Consider the following 22,560-nt stretch of genomic DNA (forward strand, 5'->3'; position numbering starts at 1 on the left):
TTGTGACTTAGGTTTGCATTTTCCTGATAGCTAATAATGTTGGCCGTCTTTTCATGTGATGAATCGCCACCCATACACACTCTCTACTGAGCTGTCTCACTGATTTCACCTGCTTTCTAGCTATGATTTTTTTTTGGCATGCTCAGAAATTCTCCCAGAGAGCTCACGTGCATCCTATTGATGAGACCCATGGCTCCTGGTTTCTTTTAGAAACTGTGCTTTTGATGTCAATTCTCAAAACTTTTTGAACAGTGCTAGGTCCCAAATATATTTTTTCTGCATGCTTTATTTCTATGTGTTTTTCCTTCATAAAATTTTACTGATGGAATTTTCCCATGGTTTAGCATAGTTAGACTGTAATAAACATGCCTTTAATATTAAATTTTTCCTTGCTATGCAAAGGCACCAAGATTCATTGCAGTAAATAAAAAAATATATATGCTTAATATTTTTGCAAACTACTTGTTTGGGCTGTTTTTTTATATTTCACATGAAAGCCTGTGATCAATTTTGACTTTTTTGCATAATTTATAAGGTTTGGGTCTAGTATATTGGTGATTGGTTTAACTTATTACCTGGAGCTACTGAGTCGCAGAGCACAAATTTTTGAAAAGGATAGTTTCTTCCGTTGACTTTCTTTGTTCAAATACAGTTGACTAAGGTTACATGAGCAGATCTCTAGATTCTACTTAGTGTTTCATTAATCTGTATGTCTCATCCTTATACAAGTTCATACTATACTTCTATAACTAATAGAAGTAGGCTGATTTCTCCTACATCTTTCTTGCTGTTAAGAACTGTTTCAGCTATTCTAAGCCTTTGGCATTTCTATGTGAATTTTGGGAAAATCTCACATATAACACACAACTATCAGACCCATGCTTTTAAATTCTATTTTAGAAATCACTTACATGGGAATATTAGGCTTGATCCATACATCACCCAGAAGTCTCCTACAGTAGGTAAAGCTCACTTATGTTTGCCCAACATCTCTCAATAAAAGTTTGTGAGAAGCAAAGCGTTTAGGGTGCCCTTTAGAGGCCTGTTTCTGAACAATTGGCTTTCTCTTGTCAGCTGCCTCCTTGCCATGGGCTTTCTTCTGGAGAATTTATACTAACCTCACTGCCCAAGACGACTTCAGAACTGTGTGGCCAGCAGAGAAAGCTGATCTGATCAAACCTCAGAGCCCAACTGTAAAATCCTCTGGGAGGTTGTTTGGCCCCTCTGACCCCATGTTATCAAGTCAGAAAAGTAATTCTTGCCTTATTTGAAACACAAGTAGGCAAGTGCATTAGGAGAAAAAGCTACCCATTCTAGAAACTAGGCAAGATTGATAGAGAGTTTAAGCTGTGGGCCAGAGTTATGAAAGAAACTGAGTATTATTTGGCAAGAAACGTGGTTTTTGAATATCGGATCACACATCCCTTGGGAGACATGGAGAGCAATCTCCACATGCAGACTCCCTGTGAGTACAACTGATGTAGAAGGCGGCATTAGCAGCTGAGCCAAGAATCTCTGAGGATCCTGAGTAGGGGATTATGGATTTTAGCTTGTCAACAATGGCTAACCTCTGGACCCAAGCATTTGGGGTAAGAAGAATTGCCCATACTTTCCTAATATTAGTTACTATTTGCTCTATAAAATCTTCTATCTTCCTAATGATAAACCATAAATGCTCAGCTACTGCTCAGGGTACTGAACTTGTACCAGGAGACCATGTTCTTTCCCTTACATAGCAGAGAAAACTAAATAAGATTAATACCGGCCAGATCTTTTTCAGTTTTACCCTTCTGGCCCTCCTTCCCTTGGAGCTGTGAGGTAAGACTACATAATTTAACCAAGATACCATGTACTCCAGGGGCTCCAAACTCGAGCTCACGGAGCACCAGGACGTCTAAAGGTAATAAAGAATATGAATGGCCCGTGGAAACCACTCAACATTCTCCAGTGGACGAGTGGATAAACAAAATGTTGTTTATGTACCCAGTGGACTGTTATAAAGACTATGGGGCAAGGAAGCAGTGATGCCAACTACGACCTTGATCACCTTCTACTAAGTAAAATAAGCCACACAGAAAGGACAAACATGAGGTACCTAAAATAGAAAAGTTGACAGGAACCAGAAGTACAATAGAGGTGAGCAGGGACTGAGGCGGGAAGGACCAATCGCTGCTCAACGGATACAGCATTTGCAACATGAGGTGAGAAAAAGAACTTGAAGCAGATGGACCTTTGGAGCAGGCAGCAGCTTGACTGCTTGCTGCTGGGCTCTTCCACTGAGGTGGGTTAAACAGCTTTGTGTGATATGTAATTTCTCATGATAGAAACAACGTGGACTCACTCAATGAATGTGTGGAAAAGGAGGTCAGCCATTTGACTAATTCACAAGCTACATTCAGCAAGGCATAGGAAGACATTATTTGCCCAAGGCTGAGTAACCAGAAGTGGCCGAGGCAGGAACTGATTCCATCTTCATTTCCAAACCCAAACTGCTTTTCATTTCATTCTTCGCATAACTGGGTCTTTATGACTTTTCTACATTCCCCAGACCACAGCCACAGAAGAGCCTTGTCTTAATTCCTAAAACTATGGAATATTAGCCTGCCTAGTGCATTTATCCCTCAGGGTGGCCTTGCCCGTAGAGGTTGGGAGTTGAGTTCTTGTTCTCCATTCATACCTCATCAGAGCAGCCCTGCCACAGCTCCCAAACTCAGCAGAGGAGAAACTCATAGAGCAGTTCTCAGAATGCCCAGATGTTCCAGAACATTCAGGGAGTCACCTCCTGTGTTAAGCATTAGCCAGTCAGTGCCCAAGCACATTTCCAGCTAAATATCACCAGCCCTTTAACTACCACGGGACATAAAAATAGACTTTAAGTTGTGTGGAATTCAATGAAGAAATCAATACAGATTCAATGACAAGGAGCTGGCAGACTCTGTTTCACCATTTTTCAGCCTGACTTGCCCATTCTAACTCTCTTATCATTTTAACTCAGCTTTTAGGTAGATCGGCTAACAGCTGACGTGAGTGGGTTGGTCAGGTAATACTCGTGTGAGATGGTGTTTTGAGACACACACTGAGCTAGAAAGCCTGCAATCAATTTCCACTTTCACCGTTTCTCTGACTCCCTTCTTCCTACCTCCATCACTTGATCGCCACTCTCTGGCAGGCACACTGGGCAGAACTGAGAAAAAAAGAGGAGAAGGAGGAGGAGAAGGAGTGGCTGCAAGTTTAGTGGAAGCTCCAGACATAAAAAACGTTCGTGTGATAAAGGAGAGATATCCAGCACGACTCCATGTAGCAGCGGACGCCAAGAAACAGTGCCTGGGATGAGAGCCGCGGAAACCATCCAACTGTCAGGTGATTATGTGTAGAAAGGAATCCGAACTGGATGCACGAACGGTGCGTGTAAACTGTTGTGGTGTGAGTCAAGTACAGAACACAGAGCAACTGCTCCTATCAGAAGCAAAATGAACTGATGTTTTAAAGGGTGAGCAAGGCCAGACCAAACCAACCCTGGGATCAGGCACAGTCCCTGTGGTCAGGCACAGTCCCTGTGGTCAGGCACACTGTGACCTAACCAGAGCGGAGGAGGAGGGGACCACAAATAAGCAGACTGCCCTCAATCTCCCCATACCATTCTGCTTAGGTCCTTCTACAGGCCTGGATCCATAGTGGGTCTGGGTGTGGCTAGCAGAATGCTAAAACGGGTGTCACGGTTTCTGCTCTTGGATAAGCATCTATCTGGTGAAATTCCTTCTTTGAATGAGGGCACACATTGGAATAAGAGAGGTATCAGCAGAGGAGGAAAGGAGATTACACTAATATACCTTAGTTCTCTGATTACATTAGTTTTCTGTCATCTGTGTGTGTGTGTGTGTGTGTGTGTTCACGCACGTGTCCTAACTGGCACTGGGGACTGGGCCCAGGAATTCATTCACACCAGGCAAGCAATGTACCACTGCAATTTCAGGACAGAGCCACCAGGTCTGGTTTCTTAGTCAGTTTTTACTTAATCCACTTGACATTACCTTGAATGAACATGATCTAACAGACTACCCATGTCAGTGCGCCTACAAGGTACAAAGGCATTCTACCGTTGGCGCTGAGAAGAAAGCCATTCTATAATTGCAAATGAATTTTGCCGACAAAATTCGTGAGTGTAGAAGGAGGGCTCTGGAGCTCAAGTAGGACCCCAGCCCTGGCTGTCACCTACACTACAGAGCCTCAAGGCCCAGTAAGGCATCCTAGAATGTTAACAATGCACCAATCAGAAGATAAATGACTTTGATTTCAGGATACGAAGATTGTCATAACGAATTATGCATTGGTAGAAAATTAATACTTCGGGCACTTGAAGTAGAAGCAATCTTATCTGTGCTCTGATAAAACTGATAATAATAGGGAGAGGCCTCATTCTCTCCTTCCCTGAATAATGTCCTCAGCTTGTCCACACCAGAAAGGTAAAAATAAATGCGCCTAAAGTCCTTCACACTTTAGAAATATAATCTCCTAATTAAAGGCAACCACATACTTCCTAAGAAATCTACCACCCCAATCCTCCAAAAGGTGGTAAGCAACAGCTTGAGGAAGTGCATTGAGACAATCATTACAGGAAGATAGATCTCTGTCTTAAGTTTCCTTACCAATCTTAACAGCAAAAGCAGAATTCTGTAAAGTGTGATTTTAATGTTAACAAGGCCCTTTTCAACAAATAAGGCCATTTTTGCTTAAATGCCAATATATCCTGATTTATATTATAGGTAGGTATATGTGCTGCTGAAGCGAGCACATATTATAGGTAAGTAATCTATGAATTACAACATTTTGTACATTTCTTTTTTGGGCTAGTGATAAAGAAGGGTTACAAATGAAATACAAACGCGCTTTATTATACACCAGTTTATAAATTCTTAATTGTATGAATGGATCTCTATTAGAAACATCTGAGCAGAATCTGTTAGTGTGGGTCTATAGTCTCACCCCCAGAAGTGGGAAATCTGCCTGAAACTGCGAGTTCAAGACCTGTTTGTAGAACATAGCAAGATGTCATTTTGGGGAAACAGCCACAGCTCTGGAACCAGGCTCAACTCATACAAAGCTCTTCTAAACTGCTTCCCTGGAACATCACCGTAACAATAAAGAGTTATGGACCCCACTTCATTAAGGTTAAGGGTGGCCAAAACATGCTAGTTAGTAACAGAAAGTCACCGCTTCCTAAGCCCCGAATTGTTTTCAGTCACCTCCTCAAAGCTGCTCTGCCCACAAACTTCTTTTGAATTGTTGGTCCACCTTGACCTGTGAACCTGTGAACCGAGAAGCCATCAGAGAGACAAAGAGCTGCCAACCCTCCAGGAATCTTATCTTGCAGGAAGCAAGACTCCAAGAAGGAAGGACAATGCAACAGTTGCATCTGGAGTCCCTTAATTAGGATTGTCTGATCCCTAACCACTAGTTTAGAATAATCCTGGCCTGCACTTCAGGACAGCAGCATCTACAAAAACCCAAGGTTGAGTGAGGGTAAGTTGGTTGAGGTTGGTCTTTTCTTCCAAAATCATTCTGTTGGGATTCAGACTCAGGACAAACAGCTGAGGTGACTATTTAACACACCAAAGTGGGCTTGGCCTCCAGGTTCTCCCAGCAACCCTCAGTCCCTACCAGTTACAGGGCTTGGCTGACACACCCCGCCCTCTACCCTAATCTCTCCAGCCCAGGGGCTGGGCTTCCTTGCCCCAGTGGCTCTTCACTATATAATGCAGTCTCTCTCTCTCTCTCTCTCTCTCTCTCTCTCTCTCTCTCTCTCTCTCTGTGTGTGTGTGTGTGTGTGTGTGTGTGTGTGTGTGTGTGTGTGTGCACTTTCTCTCCCCTTTCCCCTTCATCTCCCTCTGCATGGCAACTTCACTGACCCCCTCCTATGTGATCAGTGAACTCATCTGAAAGCTGCCGCCATTAAACTTGCTTGTATACTTTAATTTGACTTGAATTGGCTCATTTCATCATCAGAGAATACTTATCCCCTTTCTCAAATTTATTCACAATAGTTTGAATAACTAAGAGTCAGACTTTGACCCAAAAATAGGCCCTTCCTTTCCGGGTATATAAAACCTGGAGCAAGCAATGTAAACGTGGATCACACACAGACTACCTGACAAGTCGGTCAGGTCAAGGGAGAAGGAAAACAGAAAGTGCATGGAAGACTGTTCTCTGTGTAGGGAACAGTCAGCACATGGCTAGGATTGCCAAGGGAAGTTTGGCTGGAAGGAAACAACCTTACACGTATCCTGCACTATTTGAACGGTAGGCGGTAATTAACAGTGTTTAAGGGATTGCTAATAGTCACGGTCGTCTTCGACTCCTGTAACTGGTTTATACAAATGAGCCTATTTCCCTTATGATTCCCAGGTATTAGCATTCTCATTTATCAGAACCTAGGGAGAGTTGGCTTGAGGTGCAAGACTCTATTTCATTCCTTCTCTCTTATGGTTACTATTGCTATGTTGAAGCACCATGACCAAAAGCAAGTTGGGGAGAAAAGGGTGTATTCAGCTTGCACTTCCATCATCAAAATTTGATGGTCATCATCAAAGGAAATCAGGACAGGAACTCAGACAGGCGGGATCCTGGAGGCAGCAGCGGATACAGAGGCAGGCCATGGAGGAGTGCTGCTTACTAACCTGCCCATCATGGCTTGCTCATCCTGCTTTCTTATAGAACTCAGAACCATCAGCCTAGGGATGACACCACCTTTGGTGGACTAGTCTCTTCCTCATCAATCGACAATTAAGAAAACGCCCTGCAGGCTTGCCCACAGCCCAATTCTCAGCTGAGGTTCTATCCTCCCAAATGGCTTTGGTTTGTGTCAAGTTAAGATATCCTTACATTCCTTCTGCTTTCATGAGGCACCATAAGATATGTTTCAATAAAATATCAAAGTTAAAAAATGGAATCCATGGCCTATAATCCACCAAAAAAAGCACAAAAGAATCAAAATCCAGATTATAAAAAATAAACACTATTTGACAAACAATACACTATTTTTCTATCTTTCATCAAAGCAATGTGGACAAATAATATTTCATGTGTTCTATGAAGAAGGAGAATTGAATTTGACCTGTAAAGTTTGAAACATACCGTATTCATTTATGATTCCCTAACATATATTCAGATAACAGATGCATTATTGTTCATGAAAGAACTCCAAATTAAAGGGTGATTTCAGTCCAAGTAAACATGGAAAAGCTGCCAAAACCATCTGCCTGACTTCCAGTGATCTCATCTGTTTTCATCAAACAATATTGAGCTTTCTCAAATTAGGTTAATCTTTTGCCTAGTTATTAGGCCATTTTGGATACAAATTTATAACCATTATTAAAAAGAAGAAAAACAATCTTGAGAGTATGCTAAACCTTTTTCTTGAAAACAATTAGTTATAAGTTACTTGCCTTAGCTTTAGGGATTATTCTGGGGCTCGTGGAAGTTAAGAACAATCAATTATCAGCATCACCCATAACTAACTGGCATACAGCTCAGTAACACCATTGAGTTAAAGAATGAATGGAAGATTTGATCAATTTGATCAGAATAAAAAAGGGGTGTGAGTGTGTGAAGTTACCAACACGTGGAAGCCAAGCTTTTCTGAGGCCACTTTTGGAAGAATGAACAGTCACATTTCTACCCTTCAGCAATCTACTGACACACTTCCCCTTCCATACCAACATCCCTTCCAGAGGAAAATAATCCAAGATAAGATAAAACTGACTTTAGTGAATGTCAGTTCCGCCCCTTTCCCTGGTAATCAACAAACAAAAGGTTTTTTCAAATTAGCAGGGATACAGTAGGCCTGGAAGGAAGCCTGGGAACTGGAGTTTTAACTTAGTTCCCCACCCCTGTGATTTGGGATGAAAATAACTTCAAAGAACTACTTCATACCTTTGCATAGACCTTAACCTTAAGGAGTGAGCCTTCTGCAGACTAGTCCCTATGATTGTAACCAATTCTTTCTTGTTCACGAAGATGCATTGCCTGTTCTGCATTAGTTCCTCAGGTATGTGTCCTGATCCCTTGTCTGACGGCTGACTTCTTGCCTTTCCTGTTCACTCTATCCTGCCAGCCTGAGTTGCTCTCCCCATTGGCAGGCATTGGAGACATGGACACCCTCTGCTCTATCTTTGGAAATAAAAACAACACCATGGTAAATGGATTATTTGACTTGTCCAAGTCCTCAGATTCCTTAGACAAAAAGGAAAACAAAGTAAGAAAGAGAAATCCCTTTACTTTTGTGGGGACTGGATGAGCAATAAGATCTTACTCTGGTGCCCAGTGAAGGAATAGAACAAGAGCCGTTAGCACTTCTTGGAAAATAACAAATTGGGAAAAAGTCTTAAAAAAATTCATCTGAGAACCACACCTCATAACCTGCGGGATCTAACAGTGAGATGTCCACTACATTCATGGGCCTTGGGGAAAAGCTCTTGAAAGATGCAAGCTTGAAAGATGGAACTTTAAAAAAAAAAATGAAATGATCAACATTTCCAAAATAATGTTTTCCTGTAAGAATGATGTCATCACTGGAGAGCTGAGTACCTGATCAGCCCCTGGCCTGTAGCAAGGGAGAAGAGCAATCACTCTGGATTCCAAGGCACTGCCTTCAAAGAACTACCACACATGCACACAGGAAGCCTTACAAGTTGATCCCTTGGCTGCTTGATGAAAGCTAAAAATATAAACATTTATCAGAAGAGAGATGTTAATTGAATTATCAGACATCAATTCCACAGAGTCCATAGGACAACTGAAAAAGGCATGAACTTTACTGGGAAAACTCCTAACTCACGTATTATTGAGGTTTCGAAAGCAAACTAAAGAGGAGCATGTATATACTCCATCCCATTTCTGTACAAGAAGTGCACATGCAGAATTACATCATAAAAACCTGCAAACGTTCTGGGATGGCCATAAGAAATTGGTAACAGTTGTTTCTGAGCTGGTTGGGTTTTTGTCAGATCAGAAACACTCGCTTTCCCTTCCCGTTTAAATGCTTATTGTGTTAATGGATCAATGCGCCAGTTACCTAAAATTAAAAATTAAGTAGAACGACGTTGAGAAAGTGAGTGAAGAAAAAAGCCAGGAAAGAAAATGGAAAAAAAACAAAAAATGTCCCAAGAAACAATGGGAGGCGTTAGTCAGTTTGGGGATTCAAGACCCGCCCTCCCCCCCCCCCCCACGTTTACTTATTCACACAATTGAGTAACGGAGAGACCTTTGACACACGTTCCTCAGCATGCCAACATCTGAGTTAGATTTTCTTGGCCATTATGGGTTGTTTGGCTTTGGTTCCCATGTCATCATTCTAAAGCTTTCAAAGTGGAAAAGGAGCAAAGGGTCAGGGAAGAAGTATGTCCTCCCAGCTACCCAGCACAAGTTCCCACACCAGGCATGGTAGCCTGGGACAGATATTCACTCTCCGCTCTGGAAGATGAAGCTAACGCATCCTCAGTGGGAGGTGTCCCTCTACTCATTTCCTTCTTCTGGGATCGGGCTGTCCAGCCTCAGTGTTCAGGGGCACAGGCAGAAGTGGGAGGGTGGTCTCAGGGGAATCTTGAAAACACTGCCACCTAGGCCCCTAGTTACCATAACAACGTCTGTGAGTTAGATGGTTGGACCACCTAGTTCTGTCCCTGTCTCTGTCATTAAGCAGCTCTGTGATGCTAGGCACACCAAGAAAACCCCTCTGAGTCACCGTTTTTTTTTTTTCATAGCACAAAATGTGGCTACAACAATGCCTCTCACATTCCAGAGGGAGGAGTCAGTACCTGGTTGTGAGTAAATGCTTCCTGTGGACTTTGCAATTTCTATTTGGATAAAGGAGACAATCTTTGTAATTCATCGTCACTATTGGCAAGGCATTTTAACCAATTTCCAACACACACACAAATACACACACACACACACACACACACACACACACAGGGCTCCCCCCAGGTCCACTGGCTCTTGAGGAACACTCACTGTGCTTAGTGAGTCCCTAAGGACCGAAAATGGCAACAACAGATTTACTCAGCAGACTGCGTTAGGGCTGCTTCATCCTGTTAGCAACACCAGGTTTCAGCTTCCTGTGTGTTCTGCTAATGGTAGCGAGGTTCCCCTCCCCCCTCATGGCTAAGAGCCAACTCCTTTAGGAAGCCTGAGATTCTCATCCCAAGCCCATCGCTCAGGTGCACATCACTCTGAAAGGCCTGAGCACACTGCCAGGAGGCAGCAAGCAGTGCCTCAGAATGCACAGGCCATCAAAGCCGAGCACACTCCACCAGCTCACCATTACAGCGTGCTAACTCACAGGAAAACCGAGAGGTCTCATTCTCTATTGTATACAGTATCTGCTTGTTATATATTGTATACATATTATATGCAGTATTCCCAATCAGAATAAATGTTTGATTCTGATACAATGTGTCTGAAACATCACTTGATTCTGAACTAAAGCATTAGCACAGAGAGCTGTATTAATCATCGTCTCTGTGTCCTTCCAAGGGAGGAGGAAAGGCAGTGGCCTCACTCTTAGCATGGGGATGCCCGTGGGAGGACTTAGCAGGAGCACAGCTGCCACAGCTGGCTTGGGACTTAGAAGACACATTAATGACCCATCATTGTTTTGCATTGAGTTAACACATGGTACCAGAAGGTTACTGGTGTTTACCAGGTTCCTCGGGAGGCCAAAGACTGAGTACCTCAGGAAAATACCAAGCTGTGTAGCAAGCTCAGATTGTCCCTCTCACATTGTCCTTGGAACCATCATTTCTCCACTGTACAACGGTCTCTGCTTCAGCTCCCTGCCTCCTTCCTTACCCAAGGCTGATGCCTGGTATATAACCACAGTGTCAAAAATAACCAAATAAATGCTCATACTAACCCATGGTGTCGAAAATAACCAAAAAATGCTCATACTTTCCCACAAAAGAATCATATGTACCTACTAACAGAAACATATATGAAAAATAGAGGCATTATATGTTAATGACAAGTGGGGGAAAAATAAAAATAATGCAAAGGGATTGTTACGATTAAAGACAGGGAGTGGTGGCGCACACCTTTAATCCCAGAATTTGGGAGGCAGAGGCAGGTGGATTTCTGAGTTCGAGGCCAGGCCAGCCTGGTCTACAAAGTGAGTTCCAGGACAGCCAGGGCTACACAGAGAAACCCTGTCTCAAAAAAAAGAACGAAAGAAAGAAAGGAAGGAAGGAAGGAAGGAAGAAAGAAAGAAAGAAAGAAAGAAAGAAAGAAAGAAAGAAAGAAAGAAAGAAAGAAAGAAAGAAAGAAAGAAAGAAGAAAAAAGATGTAAGAAAGAGGGCCAGGAAAGGAGCGGTAACTCTGCATATGATGTGAATATAGTCTCATCAATTATGGAGGACAGAGAGAAGGCAAGCAGTAACAGTTTTTCATAATAAACACAGTATAACTGTTCACTTCTACAAACTAAAATGAGCAGTAAGTTCTTTCTTCCCACGGTGTAGAGCTTTCCTGTAAGCCTAAGTTATGATTCTAAGTAGAAAAACCTCAAATGAGGCAAAACACTTGCAGTCTCTAGTACCTAAGAATAAAGATAACTGTGTCCCTTGAACACGCGACACTGTAATCGAGTACAGAGAAAATATTAGGGATGCATCGTTAACACCTACCTCCTAGAAAGGAAAAGGAAGAGACACCGAGTTGCTCAGGAAGGGCCGCCTTTATGTAGTTACGTATTACATCTGTTGAGTCATCCCTCCATCACTGGGGTAAGGCTGTCTTAATTAATTATGGTGGATAATCCTTTTAATGTGTTCTTGAGTTTAGTTTGCAAGGAACTGCTTAGTTTTTACGTCCATGCTGATCAGAGAGATTTGTCTATAATTTTTCTCTCCCCCCCCCTTTATTTTGTTGTATTTTTTTAAGGTATTAGTGAAATTCTGGTGTCATGGAAGAAATTATAAGTAATTTTTTTTCATTTTTCCATTCTATAGAACAGTTTTACTTACTCTTTAAAGGTCTGATAGTCAGAGCCCAGGGTTTTCTGATTGGGAGTGTTAGTTAGTTATTATCTTTTTAATCTCATATCTTGTAATGGATCTGTTTAAAATTTTAAATAGACTTTCTGTTTAAATTTGGTAGGTCATATGCATTAAGATATCTATCCAATGGCAGGCTCAGTGATTAAAAACACTTTCTGTTCTTGAAGAGGACCTGCGTTCAATCCCTAGCACCCACATGTGGCTCACAACCCTTAGGAACTCTAGTTCCATGGATTCCGGTGACATTTTCTGGCCTCCACAGGCACTGCACAGACAGTGCAAATATATATATATATATATCAAATCAAAACACTCAACCACACACATAAAGAAATATATCTTTTAAAAAAAGGCTTAAGAAGAAATTCATCTTTTTTTATGTTTGGCAGTTCAGCAGAATATGGGCTTGAAACACATATGTGTGCTTCTCTGGGTTTCAATCCTGGCTGCTGACTGCTAAACTGCCTCTTTTTCAGCTCTAGTTTTATTAGTTTGAGGTTTTTCTCTTTCCTTTGGTTTGTTTGGCAAAAGTTTGTCAATCATATTAATGTTTTAAAGAACTAACTCTTCATTTTGTTGATTCTTTGTATGTTTTTACTTCTATTTTAATTTTAGTTTCAACCATAGTTATTTCTTCCCTTCTGTTCTTGAGTGTTCTTATATTTCCAATGCCTTGAGATGCATCATCAAGTTGTTTATTTGTTGTTTTTTTTTTCTGATTTTCCGATGTAGGCACTTTAGCTACAAACTCTTCTGGTAGACAAGGGAGAGATACCGTTGATACAAAGAGCAGCCTGTGTACACAATGGATTGCTGGCTTTTGTTTTGACTGAAGTATGTAACCTGGTCTCCTAGTCCATCTAATTTGTCTTCACTCTGCCCTCCAATTATTCTAATCCTAAGGGAAAGAGAGAACTAAGTCACACATGATTCTAGAACATTGTATTGGAGTTGAACTGACTCCAATAGACCCAAGAGTAAAGCAGCAATCTCAGCATCTTCAGTTCTGACAGTGGCCCCTGCACACTAGATAAATAAAACAAGAGAAGGCGATAAAGGGCTTACAAATAGGAAAGGACAAAGTTAAAGTATCTTTATTTATACATAATTTGTTTGTATTCATATAAGGCCCTAACCCCTCCACTGGAACACTCCTACAGCTGATAAACATTCCCAGTAAGATGGCAGAATGCAAAATTAACACAGAAAAGTGACTATTGTTCTTGTATATCAATGATAGATATACTAAGAAAAATATCAGGAAAACAACCCCACTCAACAATAGTCTTAAAAAAAAAATCTTGAAATAAATCTAACCAAGGAAGTGAAAGACTTGAATAATGGAAACAGTAAAAACTTTATAAGGAAAACTGAAGACACAACTAGAAGACAGAAATACCTTATGTGCTTATGGATTGATAAGATTAATGTCTTGAACATGGCTATTATGTGCAAAATGTAATCTACAGATTCAAAGTAATCCTCATCAAAATGGTAATGACATTTCTCACAGAAATTGAAGAAATCTTCAGTTCCATACACACACACACACACACATACACACACACATACATACATACATACATGCATGCATACATACACAGAAAGAAAGAGAGGGAGGGAGAGAGAGAGAGCACATAAACAAAATCACCCTCAACAATGAAAGAAGTACTGGAGATATCACCACATCTGATTTTAAGTTACACTGCAGAGCTTTAGTAATAAAAATAGTGTATTTATGGCACTGGCATGAATACAGACTCACTTATGGATGGGATAGGATGGAGGAGTCGGATCCAAGGCCATCATGCACTTATAGCTGTCTAGATTCTGACAAAGACGTCAAAAACACAGGAGAAAAGACAGACTTTTTAAACAAATGATGATGGACAAGCTGAAAAGTGACAGAGAGAAGGATGAAACTTTTTTCTCATCCTGCACAAAATTCTCCCCAAATGGACGGAGGACCTCAGTAGAAGATCTGATACTCAAAATATTCTAGAGGAAATAGTAGAAAGTACACATTTTCTAGGATCAGGTAAGGACTTGCTGAATAGGACTGTACAAACACATAAATTAAGAACAACTGGCCAATAGGACTGTATAGCACTAAAAAGCTCCTGTATCCCGCAGGAATACCAGTAACAGAGTAAAGTGTAGGCCACAGAATACTATAAATATGACAGAATTAGTGCCTAGAATGTACACGGAACTCAAAACAATAAACATCAGGAAAACACCTGAATTTTAAAACATGCTATGAAACTTCAAAGAGAATTCAAGAAAGAAAGAAAGAAAGAAAGAAAGAAAGAAAGAAAGAAAGAAAGAAAGAAAGAAAGAAAGAAAGAAAGAAAGAAAGGAAGAAAGAAAGAAAGAAGAAATATTTTTAAAGAATATTCAACATTCTTTTCCATCAAGGAATGCAAGTTAAAACTACTTAAAGATTTTATCATCACCCTCAGAATAGATAACATTTTAAAAAGGACACAGTTGGAATAAATGATGTGATCAAGAGGAACAATTATTTACTGTTGGTGGGAGGCAAACTGGCTCAGTTAGAATGTTATTCAGTTGTAAAGAGCAATAGAACTTCCAGGTTAATGGATGGATCAGAGAGTCATTATGAAAGAGATAACCCAGGCTCAGACAAATACCACAGACAAACGCCAGCACTCCTATGCAGGTCTTTAAAGATGCGTGTTTCCATTGGAGTGCCTGTAGAAGTCAGGAAACCAGAAAGGAACAAGAATGGAGAGAGATTTTAAGGCAAGAGAGAAAATGTAGAGCACCGGGGGAATACACAGGCAGGGAAGGAATGATGAGGTAGAAGGAGATACGTGGAGTAGAGAGAAGATATTGGAAGGGAAAATTAATACTCTAGACCTTTTAAAAAGTCATAAGGACTTTTCGAAATGTGTATGTGTGTGTGCGCGTACACATGCATGTGTATTTAGAGAGTAGTTCAATATTAATTTAGCACTGTTGCTAGAATATATATTAGTTCAGTCACTATGGAAATCAGTGTGCAAGTTCATCAAAAGCTAGAAAAGAGAATGTGCGCGCGCACACACACACACACACACACACACACCACATACACACACATGAGAGAGCTTAAATGGAGTTGCCCAATATGAGGATATAATACCTAAGACACAATAGATTATCATAGATTATCAAACAAAACCCCAGAGTCTGGTATGGACTACTTTCCTTGAAATTATTGGTCAGTTGGGGTCCTACAGACCCCCAAAACAATGCACCCTATTACCATTGCTCTTAGTTATTCTCTACAAGTTGGTACTAAGACCTAATTGCTGCGTGGACACATGAGTCATCAGACATGGAAGAATCATGTGGGCACTGATCTGGAAATGTCATCCCTGTTGGCTAGCTCTCAGGGTGTTGGAAGGAGCAGTGTACTCTGCTGAGGAAAAGAAGAAACATATAATCAACCGTCTTACTCAACTATAAGTCCTCAAAGCTACAGCGATGATCATCTTGACAAGATAGGCCCTTTGGTGCCATGGTGGCGTAAATGATGTGGAATAACTGACCACTTTATGATTAGATTTAAGATCTGCTCCAAACCATTGAACTCACCCGTGGCAGCCTTAACTGTGCCAAGAACCCAAGGCTGACTAAGTTATAGACCCTGGGGCAGAAGCGACTACTCTTAATCTACAAAATGGACACGTAGTCACTCTGCAAGTATTTATCTTTATACCCAAAGTTTAATACAGGCCTCTGCTCTCACTGAAGCAGCATCTTTTCCCCAGTGACGATTGATACAGAGATTCACCACAGGTCAACGTGCAGAGAATAAGAGACGGCAGCATGCTCAACCACAAATGGCTGTTCATATCACACCACATCCTGCCAAGACGCAAAGGATCACCACGGACGAGGAGATAGAAAGATTTGAAGAGCCAAAGGTTACAGAGAACTACTGCATACTTTGATGGACATGACAGGGCTGTCGCACACATGAGCTCACTTGCCCAAGATCAAAATCCCACCATGGATAAGGGAGGGACCCACAAAGTTCCTCTCCTAGCTAGGAATCGATTGGCAATTGATGAATAGAGGGGCCAGCAGGGAGTGAGTGTCACAGCCTTTGGCAGCTTGTCCTTTATCCTGTGGCTGGCCCTTCACATATGGGCAACACTGAGTGAACGTAGTGAGTTTTAAAAAAATGAAATAAAAGAAGCTGGGCAGTGGTGATGCACGCCTTTAATCCCAGCACTTGGGAGGCAGAGGCAGGCAGATTTCTGAGTTCGAGGCCAGCCTGGTCTACAAAGTGAGTTCCAGGATAGCCAGGGCTACACAGAGAAACCCTGTCTCAAAAACAAAACAAAACAAAACAAAACAAAGAATACATGAAGTTGGAGAGGAAAATTTGTGGTGCTAGGGATACGGAAAAAGTTGGAGAGAAGGGATTGTGGGACCAGATTGGATCAAAACATACTATGTGTGAAATCCTCAAAAACAAACAAACAAACAAACAAAACAGCTTTTAAAAGGGGAAAAAGTATAACTAAATGTTGAAGGTGCCAGACAGGCTAATATGCTAATTGCCTTAATCTGATTATCATACATCCTATATGCCTCACACTGTATCTTATACTATACAAAGCTATTATGTATCAACTAAAATTAATGGTTTCAAAGCAATAAGAGAAATTTTGCCTCTTGTGTGAAGGACCAGGAGTCAAAAATTAAGGTGCTGGCCTGCATCTCTACATCTGAAGCCTCCAGAAAGAGAGAGAGAGAGAGAGAGAGAGAGAGAGAGAGAGAGAGCTCCTACCTCTTCCAGCTCCAGCTGCCCCAGATGTTTCCTAAAACATCATTCTTTACTTCAGCCAGCCTCTACTTCATTGGGTAGTGACCTATTCCGTGTCTGTCTCTTCTTTTCATAAAGATGCTGGTCATGGTGGATTTGGGGCCACCCTAATTCAGTATGACCTCTTTCAATGGAAGTATATCTGCAAAGACTATTTCCAAATAACGACACTTTCTGAGGTTCCAAATATATATGAACTTTTGGGGAACCTTCAGTACCACATATGCTGCTGAGTTCTGGTTTAACAGTACAATTCTGAAGCACACATCCTAAAGTACTGGCTTAAATTTCAGGTGTCTTCACCCCATGCCACCCTGTGTATTTACACACTGTACAACTCAGGACTTCACCTCTGCCTTCTAGGGACAGGTTCCTTCATTAAAATCACAAAAACTGGAATGCGCAACACTGAGTGATCCTCAGGAACTAGGATTTAGTGCCACAGAAATTCCCTGGGGCCAAGTGTCAAGTAAGAGCCAGGGACCTCGGGTGCTGCAGTCCCTGGCCAGGGTGGTAGGAAAGACCTGGGCTAGAGCCAACAGCAGGCGCCACCAGACAGCATTCCAGACAAGCGTGAGGGCACCAGGGCTTCGGGGCAGGAGACTTCGGGGCTGCTTCAAAGATGTGTGGGGGAACCAAGATTTAATTTGGGAAGGAAAAAAATTTAATAGGAACCCAACTGATAAAAATTTGGGTTTAAAGACTCCTCTGGCAGAGGAGGTCTGGACGAGCGTGGAGCCCGGAAAAATCAAGTGTTGAAACGTCTTGACAAAAGCACGCCCATGTGCTTGTGTACAGATGGGCACAGGCGTCAGGCTCGCATCTTCCCCGTCACAGCGTTTTAACAGCTCGCCTCGGAAAATATACCAGTCGTGAGGATCTGCTCGTCTCTTCAGCCCTCCGCGCCCACCCCCCTTCCTAGCAGCATCCATGCCAGCCCTCGGAACCCTTGCTTTCCGATTCCCTCCTGACACCCACCTGCGGGCCAGCCAAGAGCTGGCTGGAAAGAAGGGCAAAAGGAAATGAAGGCGCAGGAAGCAACAGTCACCAGAGAAGGTGGCTGCGGGGTCAACTCACCTTTGCATCGCTCACAGCAGGCGCCCCGCTGCTTGATGGCCAGTGCACAGTCCCGGGACAGCACAGGGCACTTCTCCCTCTTACAAGTCACCTCTTTGTTCTAGACCAAAAGAGACAAGGGACATTCAGGATCAACTTCACTCAGAATCCAAAGCCCCAGCTGCAGTTTCCTCTTCCTATCTTGCCTTCAACTTGGCAAGAGAACTCTGAGATAGCTGATGGAATTTTTCTTTCCCTGGAACAGAACTATCCCCCAGGAATACGGGACTTTATGAAAGTAGTGTGCTCTCAGAGACGAGGGGAATGAGAAAGCTCTGTCTTCAGATGCCAGCCTTGCCCAGATAACCCCATGCTGAGGAAGAAACTTTCTCCAGTTCCATCCTAAGGTTTCCTTTCCGTACACACTCCAGAAATGATAATATTTGTGTAAATCATATTTTGCCCATTGGCTACCTGGGCCAAGATTGCATCGTGAGAACAAAAATATTTTCTCACGGCTGTCCAGAAAGCCTTAACAGTAGAGAGCATTAAAATGCGTCGATCTAAAGTTCCAACTCAAATAACGACAAAGTCGAGCATTGAATCAGTTCAGTAAGAGAAAAAATAATATTCCACATGCCAAGCATAGACACAGTCGTCAGTGTTTTATAGCTGTGGGACAGCTGCATTACATTAGCACTTATGCTAATGAAAGTGTGGTAAGCATTTGCATCTTTGGTTTATCCCGAAAGGTTAGCTGTTAAAATGTCTTAGATGAGATCTGAACACGATGGCACGCCAGACTCTGTAGAGAGCAGAGAGGTGATCTCCTCCCGGATCTCACAACCTGACCAGTGTAACAAAGGCTCATGGTAGGCCCAGTGTGGCAGCTTCCCCTGAGATTTAAATCCCAAGAGATCAGTTTTACAGATAAGGAAAACAAACCACAACTCACTGAGGGTAGCTGGCCTTCCTTCCGGGGTCGGAGGCAGCTTCCGTGGCCCCAGGGAGAATCTCTCTGAAGTCCCAAACGTGCACTGCCCAGGCCCTAGGTCTGAACTGAGGCTGCATCGACTTACGGTCTTCACTTCCCTGTATGTGGCAGGTTGGGGAACCACAGTGCTTGTCTTGGGACAAGCCTACATCTGACCTCAGAAGAGAATGCACTGAAGTGACCTTAAGAAGAGTCAGGAAGGTCTCACCACCTCTGGGCTAGGACCTCAGAGATGTGGCTGTGGGTGTGTGAGGAAGAAAGGAAGGGTGAGAGGGGTACACATGTGTGCGCCTTAGCCTGAGCACCAGGCCCACGGTCACCTACCAAGGACAGACCCCAGGCAGTTGTAAGAGAAAATGCACATCCCTTTTGTGTTACTCCCAAATTTCTTTTATGCTCTAGAGTCTACAAGACACTCCCAGCATCTAATTCTGAAATCAGCCTGGATTGTCATCTTCCTTCAGATGACTGGGTCTTCCAAGGAGTCATAGAACCCCAATCACCATCACAGTCCTCCTATGGTGGGCGAGAGGAGGCAGAGAAGACTGGGTCTGCCTTTCAACAGTTCTATTTCTACAGAAGCCTTGCTATTTCCCTGCCCCGTTGCTGCTTTGTCGGGTCACCTGAGGCTTGCCTTGGCCTGGGTTAGTATCCCCAAGGCTGTCCCCAGGCTGGTGGAAGTATGGAGAAAGAACAGTCACCACAGACACCTGGACTTCATCCTATAGGGCTGCTGCTGCTGTTGTTTGGCTATGTTGTTTTGATTTATTTATATTTATTGATTGACAGTGAGGGATGAGAGGGTGTGGTGGACATCATCAGCAATGAACAATGGTCCATTCTCTCCCCCTCCCTGTTCCCATCCCTCTCCCTGTCTCCCCTTCCCTCCCCCACTTGTCCCCCAATTTTCTCATTGTCTGTCCTATGGTTATTATACCCACAGAACTAACCTCACTCATTCACTCAGATCCTGTGATACAGTAGTCTCCCTTCTTATCTTAGAACAGTCCTGCCACTGCTGAGGAGTTCTGAAGTTCATTCCCACTGAGGGCAACAAGGGTGTCTAACAGGTATGCATGCACGCATATGTATGTGTGCACTGCTTGAAATGACTAGCCGTGACTTCGCTTGAACCGCACGGATTCTGCAACTCCTGTTTTAGCACAGACTCCCTCGCCCCAGGAAGACCGTGACTGATACGAAGATCGCAAGCAGAGATTCTGTCTCGTGTGTATTTTAAAATGCAGCACACTTGACCACAGTATGGAGAAGGGTCCCCTTAGGACAGTATCCTCTCTAAAAGGAGGAGTCCTCGGAATTCAAACTTTCAGGACGGTCAACACACGAACTCTTCAGAACTGCTAGCTAAATTGGAAACCTGGGGCGGAGGGGGGGGGAAGGGGGGAACAGAGTCAAACCCATAACAGGATCCCAAGATTCACAATAAAGAGCTTGTAGCTGTCTCCCACCACATACAGCATTCCAGGCAAGTGGTTTGTACAGACACGTCTGGAGTTTTAAATATATGTGGACAGACAGACAGGCAGGTAGGCAGGCAGGCAGGCCGGCATATATTCCTAAGCTTCAGGTATATATTTAGGGGATAAAATTTCCTTTCTGTTTACCCTTAGGATTTTTTTATATCCTAGCAGGGTCATATTGGAGCTGCCAGATCCCATCATCTTTGGAGTCTGTTTGGAGTCTGGTTGGTGTGGATGTGAGGATGGACTTAGGGTCCCAGGCCCCAGAGGAAAGAAAGAATAGAGCTGCAAGATCTCCATGGAGACCCTGCTTCCTCCTCCCCTGAACTGATCCTAACAGCGGCATGCGAAATTCAGACACAGGTAATTAACACCACTTGCCTGGCTTCCTGGGCTGGGACAAGTCACAAAAACCCATATCCTGGAGACAGCGGCTCTGGCAAGGAGCAGCATACACAAAGCCCCACGCTCAGGAGCCTGTCATCCCCACAGCACAACAAATAGTAGCTGAGGCCAGGTGCGCCACTCGATCAGTTCAGTGTTTTAGCTCAGTAAACTCTTTTTTTGTTTGTTTGTTTGTTTGTTTGTTTTCTTTTTTTGTTTTTGGGATTTCCCCCCCTCCCCCCCCCCCCCCCCCCCCCCCCCGCGCGCCCGAGACAGTGTTTCTCTGTGTAGCCCCGACTGTCCTGGAACTCACTCTGTAGACCAGGCTGGCCTCAAACTCAGAAATCCGCCTGCCTCTGCCTCCCAGAATGCTGGAATTACAGGCGTGTGCCACCACCGCCCGGCTAGCAAACTCTTCCCCACCCCAACCCCGAAAGTCCCATAAGCCCTCTTCCCTCCCCCTATTCCCCCATCCACCCCTTCCCACTACCCTGTTCTGGTATTCCCCTATACTGCTGCACTGAGTCCTTCCAGAACTAGGGGCCACTCCTCCATTCCTCTTGGACATCATTTAATATGTGGATTATGTCTTGGGTATTCCACGTTTCTAGGCTATTATCCACTTATCAGTGAGTGCATACCATGATTGATCTTTTGAGACTGTGCCTCACTTAGTATGATGTTTTTCATTTGACTAAGAATTTCATAAATTCATGTTTCTGATGGCTGAATAGTACTCCACTGTGTAAATATACCACATTTTTTGTATCCATTCCTCCATTTAGGGATACCTGGGTTCTTTCCAGCTTCTCGCTATTACAAACAGGGCTTCTATGAATATAGTGGAACATATGTCCTTATTGCATGCCAGGGAATCCTCTGGGTATATGCCTAGGAATGGTATAGCAGGGTCCTCTGGAAGTGTCATGCCCAGTTTTCTGAGGAACCGCCAGACTGATTTCCAGAGTGGTTGTACCATCTTGCAATCCCACCATCAGTGGAGGAGTGTTCCTCTTACTCTGCATCCTCGCCAACACCTAGCAAACTCTTTCTGATACTGACTCACACCTACTGCTCACTTCCTCTGATGGTATTTAGACTCTGAGCTGAATGAGATCACACAAAACTTCAATCCACCCTGATTCTACAGATCAAGAAGTAAGACTGGGATATGTGCCCAGCACCAACACACACAAGTGAGCGAGGTCTGGAAAACTAATTCATCTCTGCCATGGAACTGCTACACTTCGGAGCTCGGGTACATTGTGGGCATTCAGGATACAGAGTGAAAGAAAGCAGTGTCCCTGTTTGGGTCCTCCTGATATTTTTCCACATGTGAAAGGAGCCCCCACCTCCAAAAGAATCACTCCAAGGACCAGCCTCAGAGTCACGGGACTACTACAGACACCATCTGCTTTGAGGAGACAAGAAATATGACTCCAATCGGATATCACCAGGGCCAGGCCTATCACATCTCTGAAAGACAGACTGATACCCTTAGTTTCCCACAAACTCCAGGTGGGTTTGGAGAATCATCCATTCTAAGCAAACAGAAGCCACAGCCTTTGGAGCATGTGAGCATCACTTCATGGTTCTTCGCTTTCTCGGCCGCCATGTCTCTGTGCCCACCATCTCTAGGGCCAGCCAGCGGGGGAGGTAGGTCTGAACCAGTGTCTCTTTTCCAGAAAGGTGGACCACAGACACTTAATATCAATAAATGCATCAAATAAATAAATAAATAAATAAATAAATAAA

General features: G+C 43.1%; 1 protein-coding gene across 2 annotated transcripts in view; it reads right to left on the reverse strand.

The window, feature by feature from the left end:
* Bmper (BMP binding endothelial regulator) overlaps window positions 1-22,560 on the reverse strand; it is a 258,331-nt gene that overhangs the window by 208,026 nt on the left and 27,745 nt on the right. For both annotated transcript variants that reach the window (XM_052188805.1, XM_052188804.1), the window contains exon 3: window positions 17,968-18,067. In XM_052188805.1, the coding sequence (XP_052044765.1) occupies window positions 17,968-18,067 (100 nt within the window). The remainder of the gene's footprint in view (window positions 1-17,967; window positions 18,068-22,560) is intronic.

Source organism: Apodemus sylvaticus, chromosome 7 (genome assembly GCF_947179515.1).
Source record: "Apodemus sylvaticus chromosome 7, mApoSyl1.1, whole genome shotgun sequence".
Taxonomy (NCBI): Eukaryota; Metazoa; Chordata; class Mammalia; order Rodentia; family Muridae; genus Apodemus; species Apodemus sylvaticus.